The sequence below is a fragment of the Muntiacus reevesi genome, chromosome 2 (genome assembly GCF_963930625.1).
Source record: "Muntiacus reevesi chromosome 2, mMunRee1.1, whole genome shotgun sequence".
Classification (NCBI taxonomy): domain Eukaryota; kingdom Metazoa; phylum Chordata; class Mammalia; order Artiodactyla; family Cervidae; genus Muntiacus; species Muntiacus reevesi.
In genome coordinates, this window is record NC_089250.1 from 31428701 (window position 1) to 31450902 (window position 22202).

Consider the following 22202-nt stretch of genomic DNA (forward strand, 5'->3'; position numbering starts at 1 on the left):
GTTCAACCACAAGCCAGAGATGGTTCTGGCACATACAGTTTGAGTTGCTCTGATTCTGACTCAAAAATCATGGCCTCCTTTAACTCCACTTGTCAATTTCTCCAGATGTGTTTTAGTTCAAATTCCTAACGGTGAGAAAGTGATTGGCCCAGATCATGCCAGGTCACTCTTAGACTGCTGGACATTTTGTGGCCAGACTATTCATCCAGACATGTCTGGTGGAGTGGGTGGAGGCCTGGGCAGGGTAGGGCTGTCCAGCTCACTCCACACACCTTCTCCGGTCCTACATGTGCATCTGGTCATCTCCCCAACCACAAGGTCAGTCAGTCACTATGCCTCTGCCATGACCTGTGGTCTGTTACAAGGATAACCCACGCAGTCTTCCCTTTACATGGAGTTGGGCTCCTCGTGAACAGAGGACAATAGCCGTAAACTCTCTCCTGCTCAAGAGAAGCACAGCTAGTTATCAGGGCATTCCCTGTGGAGGAGAACAGTAGGTCCCATTCCATGAATGTAACACACTTGGTGTTATCTTTGAGGCTAAAGTTAAAGAGAAAATAGGAACTGGAGGACGATGATAGATGAGAAATAGAGTGTCAGTTTTCAATTGCCATATATGGAAATGAATAGAATTCCAGTTCAGGTAAGAGCCAGACTGTTTTTTATTCAACAACTGTCTTTAAATTCTCAGATCACAATTCCAGTTAGTGACAAAATTTGTGGAAGAAATTATAATACATTGTAGCACTAGATGACCCAAGACCCAGGGTTAGGAGGTTAAAATCTAGTCTGTATCCAGTATAATTTAAATAGAAAATTTTTCAGGGACAATAACAGAGAATTGATGTCAATGGTATGCTATTAGAAACAGTTGCCAACAGAACTGCTGCTTAGATGCTTTACTGCTCCATCCTTTTGTATTCTTGCCACCTTTCTTCCAGGTGTCTTTTTTCATATAGAGGACTTCTGCTGCACTTGATTATTATTATTATTGTTCGTGCTGGGCAGCATGTGGGATCCCAGTTCCCCAACCAGGGATCAAACCTGCACCCCCTGCAGTGGAAGCGTGGATTCGTAACCACTGGACCACCAGGGAAGTCCTTTGCTACAAGTCAGTGGTGGCAAGGTCAAAGAGAAGCACCTAGGAGCTCAAGGAACCTTGTGTCTGATTATCCTGCCGTGGGAGGGCAGGAGGTGTGAATCCTCAGAGCCACCCCCAGAATCCTAGGTGCATCCCAAGAACCAAGCAACTATGGAATCCCTTCTGAAAAGGGCCTTGAGACACAGAAGCCAAGAGAAATGTGACGTGTCTCAGTCAGACACAGGCACAGGGGTGCCATCCGATGAAGCCGGCAGACAGGAGGGATTAGACCAGCCCGTGTGAGTGCATCACCCCCGTACCACTTGTGGTAGCTAAGGCTTTGTCTTGTGTAGGCTCCTCTGTGGCTTCCAGGTGGCTTCCCCATCTCTAGGTCCATACCACTCCAGCCCTGCCTTCACATCTGCACTGTCCCTCCTTTCCAAATAGTCAGCTGATTCCTCTGTTTAGAAAATGCGTTTTTACACACACATTTACACACGCACACACACACACACACATCCTTCATGGGATATGGGTGTTCTGAGTCCAGCTGATTTTCCTAGCATCACCTTCCCCTGTGTTCCTGCCATGCCACTCCAGACTTCACCATCATGCCTCCCTCCCAGTTGTTTTTTTCTGCCTGAAATGTCACTGACACCCCAACACCCACCATCTGTTTGCATCATCATTATCTTTCCCTCCCCTTCCCAAAACCAAAGAGGAAGCTCTCCTCTGTGGTATCATGGCATTTAGGTTAGACTTCTGACTGCAGTTATTTTTTGTTGCCTGTAGGTTTGTTTCCTCTATGGATTGTGAGGGTTTTCAGGGAAGGACTCTTTGTCACACGTACATTGAACCACCCCACACCCAGTGGAATGCTCATCACAGCTGCTCAAAGTGGCTTGTGCGAAGGAAAGATATTCATGGGTATAATTGTCTTTTAAATATTTGATATGTTTTTAAACTAGATATAGATAACTCTTCATGTATTGATCCTGATAACAAGTTTCTCATATCATCGTTAGTTTCCTGACCTGCAAAATAAAAATAATGTTAGTCTGTGTTGCATAGCAATTAATTGTGCAAGAACAAATAAATATTTCAAGTACTAGGAAGAAATCTGGTTGGGAAATTGGCAAAGTGAATCCAAACTCCCTTTTCATGCATTTTGAAGAGAAATGAGAGGTTGCTGTCTTAGACAAAGACTCAAGCTTTGGGTATTTCTCTGGATCTGCTCAGTTATAAAAATAGGGGATTGGATTATGTCTTTTCTTCTTTTTTAACTCTAAAATCTGCTGGATCTGCTCAGTTGTAAAAATAGGGGATCGGATTATGTCTTTTCCTCTTTTTTAACTCTAAAATTATATTATTGCAATGGTTCTACTTAACAAGTGTTAAATATTAAATAAGTGGTTTTTTGTGCTCAAATTCACGATAAAGACTACATTAAAAGACCCCACTTTTACTGATGCTCCGAAGCATATTCTGAAATTCATTTGACTTCTAGTAATGGATCTGCAAACACATTAAGTGATCACTTCCATGACGGCTCTGTTTCTTTAAGAGACCTCGGTTGTTAAGTTGGAAGATCACTGAACCATATGAGGGTCAATAAAAGAATAAAGTCACTGGTGAGTGATTCTAGTACAAGGAACTTGACCCCAGTTCAGTATCTGTGCGTCCATATGCTGCTCACAGTCAGAGGAGGAGAGTGTGGTCTCCGGGTGCTCAGCCTCCCAGGATGGCTTCGGGAAAACTAATCAAGCTGCTGGTGTTTGAGCTGCTTGAGTTTACTGCTTTCTGTGTCCCTACGTTGGTGATAATGGAACAGTTTGCTGTTGCCTACTACACCACAAGGCATCCGCCTGACAAAACACGTTATTGGCTGATTGTTTGCTGTTCAATTGCTTATGTAGCTTCAGTGACTCTCTTGATTTGGGTTCCCGTGAAAATTCTCTTGTACAAGAAACGTCATCTTTACCAAAAAATCAAAGGATGGTGAGTAAAAAGAATTCTTTCGCAGGGACCCCCTGGGATGCTTTCAAAGAGATTGTCTTGTTCTCTGGGCATGGATGCTAGCATAACACACAGGTGTGTAATGTGAGATTAAGATAAGTAATAACCACTGTTTCAATCAATGTATTCATAGTTGTATGAAGTATGGAAGTATCTTCTATATTTTTAAATAATATTTTTCTGATGTGGACTATTTTTTTTAAGTCTTTTCTGAATTTTTTATAATATTGATTCTGTTTTATGTTTTGGTTTTTTGGCCATGACATATGGGATCTTAGCTCCCTGACCAGGAATTGAACCCACACCTGCTGCATTTGAAGGCAAAGTCTTAACCATTGGACCACCAGAGAAGTCTCTTTCCATATATTTTTTTTAAGAGTCATTTTTTTGCTGACTGATAATTGCAATTTACATGTATTCCCAAGACTCTGGTACTCTGAGTAGTGATTGTTTTTGTACTAATTCCTCTGTACACTAAAGTGTGCAAAGTTATCATAGTTAATTTATAGAAACCATAATCGTAAGATTCTAATGTATAATTTTTCTGTTGTATAAAGCTGAAAGTAATGTGTAAATGTTTACATTGCAATGTTTTATAACTATAAGGCACCCTTTGATCTTTAGCCAGCTAAAATTTTTAAGCAAACTGGTTCCATTATTTAGATTTAAAAAATAAAAATAATAATACTTTGATTGTGTTGATAAATTCTATTACCTTCATGGTAAGAAGGGTAAGTATTCAAATAATAATACAGAAATATTTTAAATAAATCATGGCTTAATAAGGATTGAACTCATAGTTTAATGACTATATTGATCCATGTAAAGGAATTAAAAACAAATAATCTCTGGTCCTAATGTAGTTTTCCTTTTAAATCTTCAGATCTGATTCTTGTCATCTGAGATACATAGAATACATTTGACAAGCGAAGAGCTGGGAATTTTAATTCAAGCAAGGGCAGAAATGTAAAAATAATAGATAAAGCTATACATCTGTATAGTGAGAAACACTGTAGGGAGGGTGGGCCAGATCCTGGGTGGGGCCCAGGATGTCACCCCCGAACCCACCAGGAGACTTTCAGTTCCCGGAGGGCAGACGTCCTGAGTGGTTTCTGAAAATAAAGCATGTGGTTGGCATTGCTTTCATCAGTGGGGTTTAGGTGTTTTCCAACTCTTGACCCAAATCCTCAAGATCAACTAAGCTGAGCTGGGCCCTCCACCCCTCATACCTGCTAGGAGTTGCTTCAACTGTTGAAGACTCCTGACCAGGCCAGGAAGTGTTTGAGGGGATAGGGAGGGTCTAAATGACAACAGGAGTAAACCAGTAGGAAGCTGGCCACACCAGCCCAGGAAGGTGCTCTCTTATCTTTTTCTGCATTGGCTTAATCCCTAGGACCTTTTAGGTCTGAATATCATTCATGCAGCAAACCTTCCCATATTGCTTATTATTATTTTGTGGGAGCTAAGATTCCACATGCCTCATGTTCAAAAAGCCAAAACATAAAACGGAAGCAATATGGTAACAAATTCAATAAAGACATTGAAAATGGTCCACCTAAAAAACTTGAAAAAATATTATTATTAAGCTATAATTACTTCTCTACTGATTACTTATTATGTACTATAATATGAATTTATCAGTTTCATTTCATTGCATACCACCTTGTGAAGTATGTCTTTTTTTGAGTTTATTATTCCCAAGAGGAAACTGAAGATTACAGAGGTTAAGAAACTTAACGCGGTCAGCTGACAAGTAAGTGAAAGGCCTGTACTTTGGACCCATGTCCATCTGATTCTGTGGTTGGTCTTTCTAACCACTACCCTGAACTGCTTCTTTGAAGGGTGAGGTCCCAATCTCTGGGAGCAATTGAAAGGAAAGAGAGCAATCTTTCTACTCCTTAGGGTCTGTGCTTTTGTTTGTTGTTTTTGTTTGTACACCTGGTCCAGCCACTTCCCTTGTGCTAAGTTGTCTTGGGCTGCCACAATAATTACATCTTTCAGTGATTCCTTTTGGAAAATACTCTTTCAGTCTTTCATTTCTGTTTGTGGGTGTGGTTGGTCATGAGTATTCTAAATAGTTTTAGGTGGATGGCATGTTATCTATGATTTCAGTGAAACTGTTCCCTCCATGACCTCTTTTACGAGCCATTGTTATCGCTTACTGGCCTAGAAAAGAAGAAATTGTTACTGAGTACTATTCTAGGAACCTTACACATTCCACACTGTTAGACTTTATGACAACCCAGTGAGGTATCCACTAATAGTCTTGTTGTATAGATGAAGAAATGGAAACTTGAAGAAATGATTAACTTTGGCTAGTGATAAAGTTTATAACTAGTGGAGCTGGAATTTGTGAGCCCAGAGTGGTCTGATTCTGTGCTATTTCTTCCACCTTATGCAACTTTTAAAATATTCTTTCTGACTTTGAATGTTAAGTATGTTTCAAAAACATTGCAATTTTTCTAGTGTCATTAGAATACATCTTCCCTAAAGATATATATTTGGATATTATATGTGATCCCCAAAAATGTGTATAGAATATTTTAATATATGTGGTAACATAGTGTGTGTCATATAACTTGATTTCTAGAGGAAAATGATGCAAAAATAATTGCTATTACAGAAAGTAGGAATTGAAAGTATGAATTATTTTTGAAGAATACTTAAATAGTTGTTTATGTGAGATTTCATAGATTCTTAGCTTTCACAACTACATTGTTGATGGGCCTATTTGAGAATCTGTCTGTACATCCACACTGGTGCCATGGTTCCTATGTGGATGGTATTCAGGAGAGAGTGAGTCATCCAGCTAGTGAATTCCTGACATTGTGGCTGAAGGCTGCAGATCTGAATTGAAATTCCAGCATTGGCCCTGATTTTGAGATCATCCTTTAAATTCTTTTAAGTTTTAGTTTTCTTATGAGCAAAATGTTTCTTTATTGGATTGTTTTAAGAAACTGAGTAAGATTATGCATGAAAACTTCTGAGCACAATGCCTAGCACCTAGTAAGGACCTGGTAAATGTTAGTGTTGTTCTCTCAGGCTGAATTTAATATCTCCATTGAAAACATGATCTGGTTTAATCCTCAGAATGACTCTGAGAAGTGATGATAAAGCTGAAGAAAATTCTAGAAGTGATACTCTGTGTATCCAGAGAATCTTCTAGGTTTCTTTTATCCTTTGAGAGTAGTGAAGGTCAATAGAGTGAAATGATGAATATCTTATATTTTGTGATTCTATTCTCTACATAGCATGATTCTACTTATTTTTTAGAATTGAAGAATGGTAACTCAGATGGTAAGGAATCTGCCTGCAATGCAGGAAACCTGGGTTCGATCTCTGGGTCAGGAAGATCCCTTGGAGAAGGGAATGACTACCCACTCCAGTATTCTTGCCTGCAACATGGGGTTGCAAAGAGTTGGACATGACTGAGTGACTAACACTTTCACTTTCCATGGTTGATTTATAATATTGTGTTAATTTCTGCTATACAGCAAAGTGATTCAGTTATACATATACATACATATTTTTATATTCTTTTCCATTATGGTTTGTTTCAGGATATATATTTTATTTAATTTGGCTCTGCCAGATCTTAGTTCTGGCATGTGAAATCTTCAATTATTGCAGCATGCAGAATCTAGTTTCCTGTCCAGGGATCCAACTTGGGCCCCCTGCACTGTGAGTGTGGAGTCTTAGCCACTGGACCACTAGGGAAGTCTCTATCTCAGGATATTGAATATAGTTCCTTGTGGTATACAGTAGGACCTTGTTGTTTATCCATACTATATATAATAGTTTGCAGCTGCTAATACCACATTCCCAGTCCAGTCCTCCCCCAATCCTCTCCCTCTTGGCAACCGCAAGACTATTCTCTACTAGAGTGTGATTTTATGTTTCATTTTCTCATTTGACCTGCACTCAGTGTTGTAAAGTTGAGGGAATGGATATAATTGTCATTTTATAAGGGAGGAAACAAGGTCAGAAAGTTTCGGACACACTCTAAACCAACAGAAGTCTGAACTTTAATCCGGTGTTCTTTCTTTTACTCTTGTTAAACACTTCCTCATTCTTTTGGAATGACTGTTCTTTTTAGGGATGCCTGTCATAATTTATAATAAATTAGGGGCATGGTTTTGAGGAAAAGAAGAAAAACCCTTTATATACACACCAAATTTTATATCCCAGTAAATAAGAGGAAACTTTGCCTAGGATATCACAGAATGGGTGAAGCCATTGAGCTATAGACTAATCAGTGAATGGGTGAAATTGTTGAGCTACAGACTAACCTGAAACTGAAGTAGATTTACTCAGAGAGGGTACCTTGGGGAAGGATAATCCTAGAAGACTTTTAGGGGTTCCCAGACTGGTTTGGGGTGATATTTTAGGAATTCTGTCAAGTCTTGCAGAGTATGATTCCTTTAGTCAGCCATCCACAACCTTTGTGGCACCAGGCACCAGGAAGACAATTTTTCTGTGGACTAGGATGGTGGGGTATGGTTTTGTGATGACTCAAGTACATTACATTTATTGTGCACTTTATTTCTATTATTATTACATCAGCTCCACCTCAGATCATCAGACATTAGATCCTGGAGGTTGGGGAACCCCTGCCTCAGACATGTCAGCCATCCTGGGCAGTGCCAAGTTAGAAAGACTCCAATTGGAACATTTTCCTTTGTTGACATCTTTTACTTACACTGCAAGATTTGCTGTTGATTTGTTTCTGGTGGCAGTGGAAGTCATAGCAGTAATAGTTCTAGTTGTCATCATAGTAAAATAAGAGTAAATATTGATCAAACAATTACCATGTACCAAGAAGAGTTGTAAACACACTGCCTGTGTTATTTTAGTTAATTCTCTAACTTTTATGAAGGAGAACATTTACAGTGTTCATCTTATGAGTGAGGAAATTGGGGCACAGAGGTTAAAAGACCACCTGGCCAGTGAGTAGGGAGTCAAGACCGACCCCATTTGTCTCGGGGCTCAGCAACACACACGAGTGACCGGCTCACCCGAGGAGGCGGAGCTCACTCTTTCCAGCACCCCCAAGGTGGTCATGGGTGAATTGCCAGGAGATAACCAGTGGTGCTTAACAGTTACTTCTTCCCAGAGAACCCTCTTTCTCTCAGTCTGTCTATCATCTTCTGAAAATCTCAAGACTGATCATTTTCTTGTCCTTGACCACAGACTTTCTCTACTTGTCCCACCACCTCCAGTCAGTCAGCAGGAGTGGATTCACGTTTGCTTTTCTCTCCTGCATATGCAGTCAGTCACCAGATTCCATGAGTTCTTCCTCTTTCGTCTCTATCGACTCAGCATCTTGTTCTCATGACTCTTTTCCTCACCCCAGTCAGGCACTGATTTCCAGGGCCACTGTGCACTTGAGTCTCTGGCATGGCTCGCCAACTTTTGATCTATTCATGTCCAGGGTCAGATCCCTTGTTCTGGTCACTTTTGCTCAAGGAGGCACGGAGAGCATTTTATGAACCTCCTGGGTCTCTGATGACCTTCACCAACAGCTGTCCTTGCCTTTTGCCTCTCTGTCCCTCTCATCCCCTCCGTGTTCTTGTTGACAGAGTAATAACCTTCTTGAAGAATGTTGCCTGCATTTCAGTGCCACCTCTAAAACTCTACTCTTCCCCTTGCTTTTAGAATTCAGTGTTGGGATCATCTGAAAGCTGAAGACACCTTAGTGTCCATCTATCACACTATTTCTCACAAAACAGACAGTCTGTCTCTGATTTAAAAGGAGCTTCATGACTTTTTGTGTCTCTAATTATAAGAATGTGTAGTGTTGTGCTCACTCGCTCAGTTATGTCCAACTGTTTGGGCCCCATAGACTGTATCCCACCAGGCTCCACTGCCCATGGAATTTTTCAGGCAAGAATACTAGAGTAGGTTGCCATTTCCTTCTCCAGAGGATCTTCCTGACCAAAGGATTGAACCCACATCTCTTGCATCTCCTGCATTGGCAGGCAGATTCTTTACCACTAGTGGCACCTGGGAAGCAATTATGAGAATAGTCTTCCTAATTTCCTTGTATTGAAATAAACTCTGCCATGTGTAGCTTCCTTCCCGTCTTCTTTGTAGATATCACATCCTATGCCCTGCCTTAGATGCCAATGAATTTGGCCATGGCTGGGAGCCCTACCCATTGCCCCCTGATTTTCCCTTTTTATTGATTTTCTTTTTTATGTGTCGAGCATAATTAATTTGGAGATTGCATATTTTAATTTGCATAGAAAAGTTTGGCTTCTGGGAATACCCTGTCCAGTGGTTTGGACTCCATGCTGTAACCACAGGGAGCCCATATTCAATCCCTGGTTGGGGAACTAAGATCCCAGGTGCTGCATGGTGGGGTTAAAAGATTTTTTAAAAAGAAGAAGAAGAAGAAAATTTTGGTTTCAGTCAATCAGTCAATCAGCCAATTTTCAGTGATTCAACACTCACCAATTTCAGAGTACTGTCCTTGTTATGAAATCATGCTGGCATGGCTACCAGCAATTAATTAGCCACATCTAATGATCACTTTCAGTAGCATGACATTTTTTTCTCCCTTTTTAAAAAAAAAAAAAAGATTAGAGTATAGTTGATTTACAGTGTTCTGTTATTTTCAGATGTACAGCAAAGTGATTCAGCTATACGAATACATGTCCCCTTTTATAGCTTTTCATGCTCTCTCGTCAGCTCTCATAAACTGTTGCTTGTGTGATGACAGCTCTCCACATTGTGTCTCTAAGGGTGACTTCCTGTCTGAGCTCACTGTGTCTATACCGAAGCTTTTCAAATATTTGAAGATGAGCTCATCACAGCCATTTCAGCCACATCCCATTTAGTCTGCTAAGAAGTTTTCTCCAGTGTCCAAGTCCCATCAGTTATTCTCCTTGTCCTGTGATTTCTGAACCTTTTACTCTTCATAATGTCTCCTTGGGATGCTAGCTGACTTGTTAATGTCTGAGTGTACTCTCTGTGATAACCACAAACCTTCAGTTTATTACAGAGCACAGTAATGTGAAATGCAGCAAAACAAGGTCTGCCTGTATGTTGGTTTTAGCCAGCAGTTCTAAGGTTTAAGGCTTGACAACCAACCTGTGTGTGTGGACACTCTGTCCTCTGGACCTATCAGGGTGAGGGCTCCACCCTCTGAGCCACGGGCAGCAGGCCTGCTTCTGCATCTGAGGAGGGAACCCCTGGGCCCATGGTAGCAGTGGCAGCTTCCCTGGCCTCTGTGGCATCATCCGAGTCATTCTTCCCTTTTGTTGATGATAGCACATCTCTGCAGCCAAATGGCTCTGTATTGGGCTTAGCAGATGGCTCAGTGGTAAAGAACCCACCTGCCAATGCAGGAGATGTGGATTCAATCCTAGGGTCGGTAAGATCCCCTGGAGAAGGAAATGGCAGACCACTCCGGTATTCTTGCCTGGGAAATCTCATGGTCAGAGGAGCCTGGTGGGCTACAGTCTGTGGGGTCGCGAGGAACTGGGCAGGACTGAGCATGCACACATGGCACGGTGCAGCTCTGTATTAGCCCATTTCCTGCCTATTGTATCCTGGAAGTCTCACAGCCTTTCTTCATTTTGTCCTGTCTCTGTCGCCCTTCAGAGTAAGCTGTTAGTGTTTCTACTGAGATTGTTGATTGGATTCACGAGCCACACCCTTAGTGTTTTCTCCAGAATGTGCTCCCCCATCTTTCCTGCATCCTTTGCAATATGGATATGAGTGTGTCAAAGAAAATAAGACAGTATGTTCTTAGGTGTGCATATTGCCTGTGTGCTCAGTTGCTTAGTCGTGTCTGACCCTTTATGGCCCCGTGGACTATAGCCTGCCAGGCTCCTCTGTCCACGGAATTTTCCAGAAAAGAAAACTGGAGTGGGTTGCTGTTTCCTACTCTGAGGTATGTAAATTACTAAATCAAAGTTTTAAAAGAATGTGTATAACTGTCTTTCAGCCTCATTACTTTGTTGTATAAGTCTATGTATTTTATGCACTTAAAAATTCTATTCTGAGAAGGGTCCATAGGATTTACCAGATTCCCAGAAAGTTTATTGTATAAAGATGGTTTGGAAATATTGTTCTAAATGCTGGAGATAAAGTAATGAACACCTTAGATAAGGCACCTTGTCCCATGGAACTTACCTTGGATATAGGCAAACAGGAGTCAGACATGAAAGATCTATGATCTAGACTAGGTCTATCATCCAGAGACTCCCTGTCAAAAAAGGATAGCTAGTGTAAATCTGGAAGGTGGGACAAGGTTGGTATGATCACAGAATAACAAGATGTTATTAGTATGTTATTAGATGTTATTAGTATGGTGGGGTCAAGTGGATGTTGGGAAAGGGGCAGATCATTCTAAGTGAAGAGAGTAAAAGAAATAAGAGAAACCACATCATGGAGAACATGTAGACAGTGGTGCTAGGTTTGAATTTTATTTTAATTACTTATCCACTGGAGATTTTTAGAAAATTTATTAAATCCACAAATAAGTATATTTTGTGGTAAAATACACCAATCATAAAACCTACCATCTTAACAATTTTTAATTGCAGAGCTCATGGGCATTAAGTACATCCACACTGGTGTGCTACCATCCATCCACAGAAGCTTCTTTGTTTGGAAAAACTGAAGCTCTATAGCCATTAAACATTAACTCCCCACTCCCCACTCCTCCCAGACCTGGTGATTTTGAGCTGAGTAGTAAGGTGTGTTTTCCATTTACAAAATTAGATGTTTGCTTTGTGGGAAAAATATTGCTTGGCAAGAATAGAAACACTACCAGGAAACTGGTTACGAAGCACTGCAGATAAGAGATGACAGTGAGTGAGCTACTGTGTTAGCGGATGAGGATTTGAAATGCACTTAGGCAGCAAATCATGCAGGATTGGATGATGACTGGAATGAGTATGGGTTCTTTTTCAGGCCTGTTAAGCCTGAGTTGTCTATTAGACATCCAATGGAGGTACCAAATAGATAGGTGTGTGTCCAACTCCAGATCTCAGGACAGAGGCCATTGTATATATTCTAGAATCTATTTGCAAGTCCTGGGCGAGTGGGTGGTGTTTAAATGATGGGATTGGCTGAGATAATCACGGGAAATAACACAGGTAAAGAAGAGGTGCCAGAGTAATTCCTGAGGTACTCTTAGAGGTGAAGCTGAGAAGAGGACTCTGTGAATGCCCTTGCCAGCCTCAGAGAGCTGAGTGCTTCAGGAATCTCCATCTGGGCTCAGAGAAAGAGGCAAAGCTACCAATTTTTAAATTTCATCATACCTCTAGTTTTAGCAGGTTGTTCTGGGTCTGGCTATGAGAGTTGGGCTATCTCACCCCTATCTTATGTCTATACCTAGAAAATCTAGGATGGGGCTGGAGTAAAGGGACATGGCAGGCAGAAATTCTTAGTCTTCTGAAAGACTCCAACACTGTGTGCTTTAATACACACTATACTATAAATGTAATTAGTATAATGTATATTTAACTAAGGAGAGAGGAGGTAAATAGTTCATTATAGAAAAATTTGAGTGTATTTTGCAATATCTTCCTGTAAATTGATAATGCTAAATATATGTGTTAATTCTCTCTGTCATAAAATATTTATATGTTATATCTCAATAACTATTTGGTTGCTTGATTGTGCAAGGCTTAAAAAGTTAAAGTTGTTAGTCACTCAGTTGTGTCTGACCCTTTGTGACCACATGACCTGTCCATGGAATTCTCCAGGCAAGGCTTAAAAGGTGGTCCAAAAACAAATATGAAAAACTATGTGATTTTTATGTATTTATATATATATAAATTTTTCCCCTCAGGTAAGAAAAATCTAGATGTTTTCACTTTGTCACCTTTAACTAATGGTATATGATTTCTAATTTATTTTTTGAAAGATCAGTTTTGCAGCATGGGGTATAGTATCCGTAGAGAGAGTCATGCTGTTCTTTCTTTTCCAACTGGTCACCAGAGCCTGACGTGTTGGACAGGATTCTAATGAATGAATTATGAAAGTACTGAACGTCATTTGTCTTGCACTGTGATACTTTTAGCCATCGATGGTTTGTTAATTATTTGGAAACCTTTCACCCTCTTCTTCTAGAAAAACATCCTGGCTTTTTGTGTGTTCCCCTTTGCCATACTCAAACATTTGGGAAATGGAAATAGGGAAGCAGTGGCTTCTTAGAAAAACTATAAAGGAGTGCAGGAACTGCACAATTGGCAGAATGTAACAGGAACTGTTGATCTTGTACATTATTGCTTTTGCTTATTTTTTCTCCTTTGCTAGGAGACCTGTTATGATGATGTGTGTAGTACTCACCACGCTTCCCAGCTTCAGCTTTTCTATAGCAGTGACTGAGGTATGGAATTTTGATTTCTTCTCCTGCCTATAAGATTTTGAGATTTTAGAATGTCCCCCTGTGCTTAAAATTTCACAGAGTGGTATGCCCAACAAGTTTCTTAAAGTTGATTTTCTCCAGTCTTAGATCATTGTTATCTCTGTCATTTTGGAGGAAGGTCTAGCAGCCACTTTTTAAAAATCTACTGTGTTTGTATAGGGGGGTGGGGAGAAAGGAATGTCACTTGAAAATAATAAAAAAGCAAGGAATTTGAGAGAAGATCCACATTTTGTTTCTTCTAACCTGATGTTTTTCATGAGTGTTCTTGGTTCTAAAGAGAATAGAACAGTATCTCAGGGAACAACCACTCACACGATAAGATCTTTGATATCTGTTGCCAAATAATTTGCATGTGATTTTTATTTGAAAATAAATTTGAATTCATGTTTCAACCAAAGGCAGCTCCCAAGGGACTCTGATGGATGGGTGTCTGCAGGACAGGAATATTACAGATACAACTTTCAGGCTGTGAGAACTCTTATTACCCAGATAGTTCAAAGCAGAATGCCCTGCTAATCTTATAATTTGTAAGGTGCTTGAAAGATGTAGTTTTTAAATTTATTAATAAAATTTTCATTTACATGTTGAGTAGATAGTCACTAAGTGCATATTACATGAAATTAGATCCTGAGGATAGAGCACTCAGAAAATTTGACAGTCTCTGGCCTTCAGTGAGCTTCCCTGGTGGTTCAGCAGTAAAGAACCTGCCTGCAATGCAAGAACCTCAGGAGACGGTTCCATCTCTGGGTCAGGTAGACTCCCTGGAGAAGGGAATGGCAACCCACTCCAGTATTCTTGCCTGGAGAATTCCAAGGACAGAGGAGCCTGGTGGGCTACAGTCCATGGGGTCGCAAAGAGTTGGACACGTCTGAAGTGACAGCACACATGCACAGCCTTCAGTAATTTTTTAACTGATGGTAGAGAGCAAAAAAACAGGCAGCAAGAGTAGGTCTGCTTAGTGCTACAAGAGAGATGTATACCGGGTAATGGATGACATCATTAGAAATCACATGACTTTGGAACGTGTCCTAGATGCAGCAGTAGGACAGTATATGAACACACAGAATAACCTCAGAAGGCTACAGAGATGAACTTTGCATCAAACTGCAACACACGAGTATTTTAATCTTGATTTGTCATTTTCTCTTCCTTCCCCACCAGTGACCTTGTAAAGCACTTGGGAGGTTCCTACGAGCTTCAGAAATTCAGGGTATGGCCTGTCAAGGAACACTACTATCACAGAGATGCACTATCTATGGTTTGCCCTTTTGGGCCAACTTTCTCATTATGTTTCACCCATTGTTGTATATTTTTCTTTACTTTTTTCTCATTTTTCACTGAGGTATAACACACAAACAGAAAAGTTCACACAATATAGACAATATTAATGGAATACTACAAAGGAAGCCCCTGTGGAAACATTACTCAGTTCAAAAAATAAAACTTCGCCAGCTCCCTAAAGGCCATCTCTTTTGGCTACCTTTCCTTCTATCCCAAGGGTCACTTCTACCTTACTCCTAATATCACAGATTAGTTTCTCTGTTTTTGAAAGCTTTATAAAAGGAAATCAAATTGTTATCTATTATGATCTTTCTCGTGTATCTTTTGTTCAAAATATGTGCTATTCTTGTTTTTCTGTTTAGATGTAGTTCATTCATTTTCATTGTTTATTCCTGTACAGTATTTCATTTTACAAATATATCACACTCTATCAGTTCTACTCTATGTTATTTTATTTTTTGGCCATGCCACCTGACTGGTGGGATCTCAGTTCCCTCCCCAGAGACTGAACCCGGACTGCAGCAGTGAAAGTCTGGAATCCTAACCACTTGGCTACCAGGGAACTCCCATCAGTTATACTCTTGATGGTCATTTCAGTTTCCAGTTTTTGCTGCTGTGAACATCCTTCAACATGTCTCTTGTTGCCATATATAAGCATTTGGGTTGGTCAAATGTGCAGGAGTAGAGTTGATGGATCCCAAGATGTTCAAGTACTCAATTATAACTAACAGTGTCAGTTTTTCAAAGAGATTGTATTAATTTAGACTTCCACTAGCAGAGAATGAGCAGTCTTTGTGTTCCCCATCCTCACTAGCACTTGTGTTGTCAGCCTTTTTATTTTAACCATTCTGGTGAGAATATTCTTGAATTTCATTATAGTTCTCAGTTTCATTTCCCCAATAATTAATGAGATTGAGCCTATTTTGCATTCCATTTTTTCCCTAGTGTGTTACTTATCTTTTAAAAATTGATTTGGAGGAATTATTTATATATTCAGATTTCAGACTCTTTGTTGATTTTATGTATTGCAAACATCTTCTCATTCTGTGACTTCATGTTCTTAATTGTATATTTTGACGGAGAGAAGCTTTTAATTTTAAAATAGTCCACTGCGTCACTTTATTTGCTGCATTTTCTTTTGGTTACTTGTTTGAAATAATTTTGTCGTATTGTGAATCTGAACTTTGAAGTCCTAAGGATAGTCTCCTATATAACATTTTGAAATTCTCTTTGAACTTCACAATCTACCCATAACTAATTTTTGTGTGTGTTGTGCAGTAACGGATTTTTTTTTTTTCCCCAAATAGTATCTAATAGACTGAGCACCATTTATTGAAATGTCTGTCCTTATCACATTTCTCTGTAGTTAATAAATCAGATGTGTGTGTCCATAGTCTATTCTGAGCTTTATGTTCTGTTCCACGGCCTACTTTTCTATTCCTGTGCCAACATTACAATATCTTAATTCTTACATGTTTATAATAGCTCTTTGTATCCAGAAGAGTAAAATTTCCTGTATTCCTTTTCTTCTAGACTGTCTTGCTCTTTGTATTTTCTTTTTTTCCACTTTTTTAAATTGAAAGATAATTGCTTTACAGAATTTTGTTGTTTTCTGCCAAAAGCAACATGAATCAGCCACAGGGATACATATGTCCCCTCTCTCTTGAACCTTCTTCCCATTTTCCTCCCCATCCCACCCCTCTAGGTTGTTACAGAGTCCCTGTTTGAGTTCCTTGAGTCATATAGCAATCCCATTGACTATCTATTTTACATATGGTAATATAAGTTTCCATGTCATTCTCTCCATACATCTCACCCTCTCCTTCTTCCTCTTCCCTCCATGTCCATAAGTCTGTTCTCTGTGTTTCTCCATTGCTGCCCTGAAAATAAATTCATCAGTACCATCTTTCTAGATTCCATGTATATATGTTAGTATACAATATTTATCTTTCTCTTTCTGATTTACTTCACTCTGTATAATAGGCTTTAGGTTCATCTACCTCATTAGAACTGACTCAAAAGCATTCCTTTTTATGGCTGAGTAATATTCCATTGTATATATGTACCACAGCTTCTTTATCCATTCATGTGTCGATGGACATCTAGGTTGCTTCCATGTTCTAGCTATTTGCTACAGTGAACATTGGGGTACATGTATCTTTTTCAATTTTGGTTTCCTCAGGGTACATGCCTAGGAGTGGGATTGCTGGGTCTTTGATGGTTTTATTCCTAGTTTTTTAAGGAATCTCCATATTCATTTTAGAATCAGCTTATCATTTTCCACAGAAAAGTTGGAATTTTATTGAGGTTGTAACAAAAGATATCATTTTTAAAAATTGTATTTTATAATTCTTCTGTCTTGGGGATGAGGAAATAGTTTATCCTTTTGAGGAAGATTTTGTCCATTTACTATCATATAGTCTATGAATAATGACATTTTGCTTCTCTTTTTTCCTAATACTTAAACACTGTTTCTTTCTCTCGCTTCATTATACTGGCTAGGACTTCAGTACAGTGTTGAATGGAAATGGTAATGGTGTAACCTTTGGTTTATTCTTGTCCTCAGAAGTATTGAAAACTCTTAATGTACTGCGGTTAACTTGATATTTGCCATAGGTTTTTTGTGGATATCTTAAACTGATGAAGCAAGTGCTCCAAAGCCTAGCTGGGTTTACCCAGCTGTCTCTTCTTAGAAGACCATACACTTTAATATTTGTCTCCTTCCTCTTTGAGCTAGGACTCTCAGAGGCTCTGTTTAGCTGTTGGGTTGGGAGAGATTCCTCTTTCCACTATTCCAGGAGCCTACTCTTAAATGTTAATGAACATTTACTGAACTCTTTCTTTAACTGATAGAGTTCTGTCTTCCATTAACATGGATCCTAATGACATCTTTAGAAATGGTTCAAAACTTTGTGGGATTGAACACCTAAAAAGCTGAAAACCATGCTTCTAATCTTTTAACAAATGTATGTATAATTAGTGTAGCACTTCTTTCAGACTCCTCAAAGAATTGTGAACAAAGAAAGTGCAAAATTTTAATGCTTCTTAATGGTCTTCTGAAAACAGGTTCAAAAGAATATTAATGGTTCCACTGGTATCTTACCGGATATGTTACCTGACCTGCCAGTCTCCCTAGTTCTGACTTGCTTGATTGTGGTTGATATTATTGAAAAACTCAGGATATATCCTCTTACAGGGAGGCAAAAGAGTAAGTATTCTTTTAAATACAAATATTTTTTTAAAAGTTTGACATATAATTCAACTTTCTCCCATTCTGTTATCTGTTGACATGTTTTATGATATTAAGAGCTAACATTATAGTTAGAAGGTTACAAATGAAGATGTCTAAATACCATTATTTTTAAACCTACTTTGATAGCTATACAGTTCTTTTCATTTCTTTTTTTGATTTTGATAGTACTGATAAATGAATAAACTTATTAAATATTGACTACTAAATATTTAATGTTTACTCTAACAAGAAAATTACCTAAGTAAATTGTTATACATTTGTATTTTAGGAACTCTCTCAAAACCTTAAGTTTTGATGAATAAATAAGGAGTTTAGTCTGGACACAACTGAGTGATTAACACACTTTTTATTCTGGATACTTTTGATATGGGAGTTAATATGACTACTGCAGATATTTCCTGGAGATTTATATGTTTTTTTAAATTTAATTGCTTTATAATTGTGAATTGTCAAAATGCTGAAGATTACCAAGATATGCCACATTTTCCCAAAGGGAACAGTTGAAACTAAATATCGATTGGCCTTTTAAAAAAAGTATTTTGTTAACTGAATATTTCATTTGGTCGGTCATGACTGCCCTCCACTTTAGTTTTATATGATGGTATCTGTGTTCAATGTACAATATTTGCATGGTGTGGTTATTGGATGGCAAAGATTCTGCATTTGAAATGGGTGCGTCTTGTTCATCACTCCCTGACTGATGGGGTGAGTGGGGGTAAATTGAGTGACTCATAGGAGAATGCTTTGGGATAATAAGGTGACTACTACAACCAGGAAGGAAAACTCTAGACAGTCATTTCTTACGACTCAGGGGTGAGCCACCAGCCCTTCCTTATGGAAGAGTGAGCCATCCCTCTAGTCACTCTTGCTTCTCAGTTTGAAAAGCAGAACTGAATTGGAGACCACCATGAAATCTGAGACTCTGAGCTTCATATTTTGCACTTTGTCCTTTGGTGGGGGATGAGAGGCTGTTATGTTTAAAATAACACAGGTGATAAGGCAGGAAGATGACAGTGGTAGCCAATGAGTCTGTGGAGAAAAAGGTACTCCCCAGGTACACCTGCCTTCCAGAACTGAGTGTTTTGTCTTAAACTGAGGTGGTTTGAGAATTGCCAAACCCTTGACCACTTTTCTAGACTCCTTAATGACACAAGCCTATTTTGAAATTGGACCGGTTTTCATGAGTCTGTATTTTCCATGTGAATGTGAACTTTCTAAGTTTTTAGTGAAAATTCTTTTTTTTAAATGCACATGTATATTTTTGAGCATAAGTTATTGGCATTTTATACTTTAAGTGATGATTTGGTCTTTTAAAGGGAAATTTTCCTTGTATTCAGAAGTAATGCTGAAAAAACAATCAAAATAAGAGAACACCAAGGAAGAGGTCAGTCCTAGGGAGAAGACTCTAGAACATCTTGTCCAATTGCTGCTTCTTAGTTGAAGAACCTCTTTCTTGAGCTCATCTCTGCTCAAACTTAGGAGGGTTAATATCTAACCCTGGAGTTAAGTAGCTCCATTCTTTAATAAAGTCACACATAAAAAACTATCATTCTTTCAAAATATTTTTATAAATATTAATTATATGTATACTTAATTTTTGTGTAAAATTTGAACTCAAATAGTCTCCTATACTCATTTTAACAGACTACTAATAAAATCAATTGTATGAATTTTGAATCAATGGGATATTCTCATTTATCCTCTGGAACATTAATATGTAAATTCATAAACATAAATTATAAAACATCAACCTGAACATAAGAATAAATATGGTTTCATTGCATATGCTACCTTAGCATCGAAGTGGTAGGATAGGGATGTGGGATAGAGTTCAGATTCATTTGACTTCCCTTAGGAAGTGTCAGTAAAGAAAATGTATTCTGTTCTTTGCTCCGTCCAGATGTTTGAAATGCATACATACCAGTTGTCGCAGTTTTCACCTTGTGCTAGATGAAACTAAGGTGTTCTACAATGCTTGGACCTAATGGATACTCTTGTACTAGCCTAATTATCTTTGGTTGTTGTTCTTGCATCAGTATATTTATTTATTGCAGTATAGGTGATCTACAGTGTTGTGTTAATTTCTTCTGTACAGCAAAATGATTCAGTTGTACATATATAAACATTCTTTTTTATATATTATTTTCCATTATCATATCTTATCATCTCATATCTTTTCCATTATCACAGGATATTGAATATAACTCCTTGTGCTATACAGTAGGACCTTGGTGTTAACCATTCTATATATACTAGTTTGCATCTGCTAACCCCACATTACCACTCTGTTCCTTCCCACCTCCCCAACTGTCTTAACTATTTAATTCCAAGACACCAAAATTTGCTCTTCATTTTTCTTTTTCTAAATTTAAAAAATAATAAAAGCTCTATATTTGACATATGGTTAAACCAATCTTCACTGGCCCAAGGGATCTTTTCTGCTAACTTCCTATTACCAGTTGAAATGCCAAAGTATCAAGTGAGTACCATGTTATAAAGTCTAAGTGGGTCATTTCCCATAGACTGGGGCTCAGTTGGGAATATTTTCTGGAACACAGATCTCCAAGGCATGTAATGTCACAGGTGCCCATAGCACCTAATAGTGTCAAGTCATAGTCAGGTGAACAAACAATAAGAATACAAGATATAGCCTGCATGTCTCCTGCTTTTACTAATGTTAGTCACTCAGTCGTGTCTGACTTTTTGTGACCCCATGGTGGACTGTAGCCCACCAGGCTCCTCTGTCCATGGAATTCTCCAGGCAAGAATACTGGAGTGGGTAGCCATTCCTTTCTTCAGGGCATCTTCCAGACCCAGGGATCAAACGCAGGTCTCCTACACGGCAGGCGGATTCTTTACCATTTGAGCCACAGGGGAGTGGCTTTTACTAATATGTGAGTACACGTGAGCACACTTTAGCACTTCCATCTGAATTTTGCTAGCTTGGTCCCAACCTCTTTGTGACTGGACTTCCTCGCTCTTCTTTCTGTATTATTCTCTCTCTCATTTTTAAACTAGACCCAAGATGTATCTCCCATGGTCTCATTTGTTGGTCTAGACTGTTGAATATCCTCTGGAGTGTGTGGGCTTCAGCAGTTGTGGCACACAGGCTTAGTTGCTCCATGGCATTTGGAATCTTCCCGGACCAGGCATTGAACCTGTGTTCCCTACATTGGCAGGCGGATTCTTATCCCCTGGGCCACCAGGGAAGTCCCCTCCTAGTTTGTAGCTACAACAAACATTATTGTTTTGACTTTTTCAGAAGTGAAACGGTTGAGAAGAGAAAGACTAGGATATGGTTAAAATAAATAAGATGCTGTGTATTTGAGCTGGACAGGGGAGACGTGCCCAGTTAGGTCACAGGTGTGTGGATGGTGCAGGGGGTCTCTGTTTGCGGGGACCCTCTGCCATGTACAGGAGTCAGCAGCCACTCACTCCGTGATGTGTCTAGCCTAGCAGAGATTGGAGACAGAGAGAGTTAACTGTTGCTGGATAGCAGCCGAATGATATCAGTATGATGACCACAGACGCTGTCCTTAGGAGACCCTGAGCATTGCACATGCCCAGACTCCTTGGCAACAGCCCTAGCCAGAAGAGAGGGACTATTGTGGACTGGCTGCTCATGAGGGCGAACACAGAGGGGCCACAAGGGATTGTACCAGTGGGGTGGCAAGGTGGTTTGGCTCCATGGGGGGTGTCTGCAGAGTCAGACGTGACCTGCTAGAAGTGAGATCAACAGGCTATTTGAGTGGAAAACATCATAGCCCTGCAGAAGAGGCGGTTTCCACTGTCACATCAGTAAGAGGTGCCAGGTATGATGTTGGCAGTGTAAGGTTTTCAAATAAATCTGCTCTCAGTGACTGTGCTCCAGCTCCTTCTGTGTAGTCTCTTTAATACCCAGAGACTTGGACCAGGTGCTGCAGGCACTTCAGCAGCACAGATGATTATTTCTTCAAGTGAAATGCCTCCATGTGCAATTTCATGCTCAAAGGATATGCAAGGTTTTAAGGCTGGCATATGTAATTTATTTAAAGTTCTCCAAGCACTTCTGATGCCCACCCTGATTGAGAGCCTTTGACCATAGAAAGTATCAGGAACTGAGACCAATAGCAACTTAAAAGCCAAGAGATAAAATCCAAATTCTGAAAGGAATCTCCTTTTCAGATTTCCTTGAAGTGGAACTTATC

General features: G+C 39.4%; 1 protein-coding gene across 1 annotated transcript in view; it reads left to right on the plus strand.

Moving 5' to 3' along the window:
* Positions 1 to 2678: 2678 nt before the first annotated feature.
* TMEM236 (transmembrane protein 236) overlaps positions 2679 to 22202 on the plus strand; it is a 37031-nt gene continuing 17507 nt past the window's right edge. Inside the window, exons 1-3 of the mRNA XM_065919579.1 lie at positions 2679 to 3079; positions 13370 to 13442; positions 17829 to 17970. Coding sequence (XP_065775651.1) covers positions 2823 to 3079; positions 13370 to 13442; positions 17829 to 17970 — 472 coding nt within the window. The 5' untranslated portion in view covers positions 2679 to 2822. The remainder of the gene's footprint in view (positions 3080 to 13369; positions 13443 to 17828; positions 17971 to 22202) is intronic.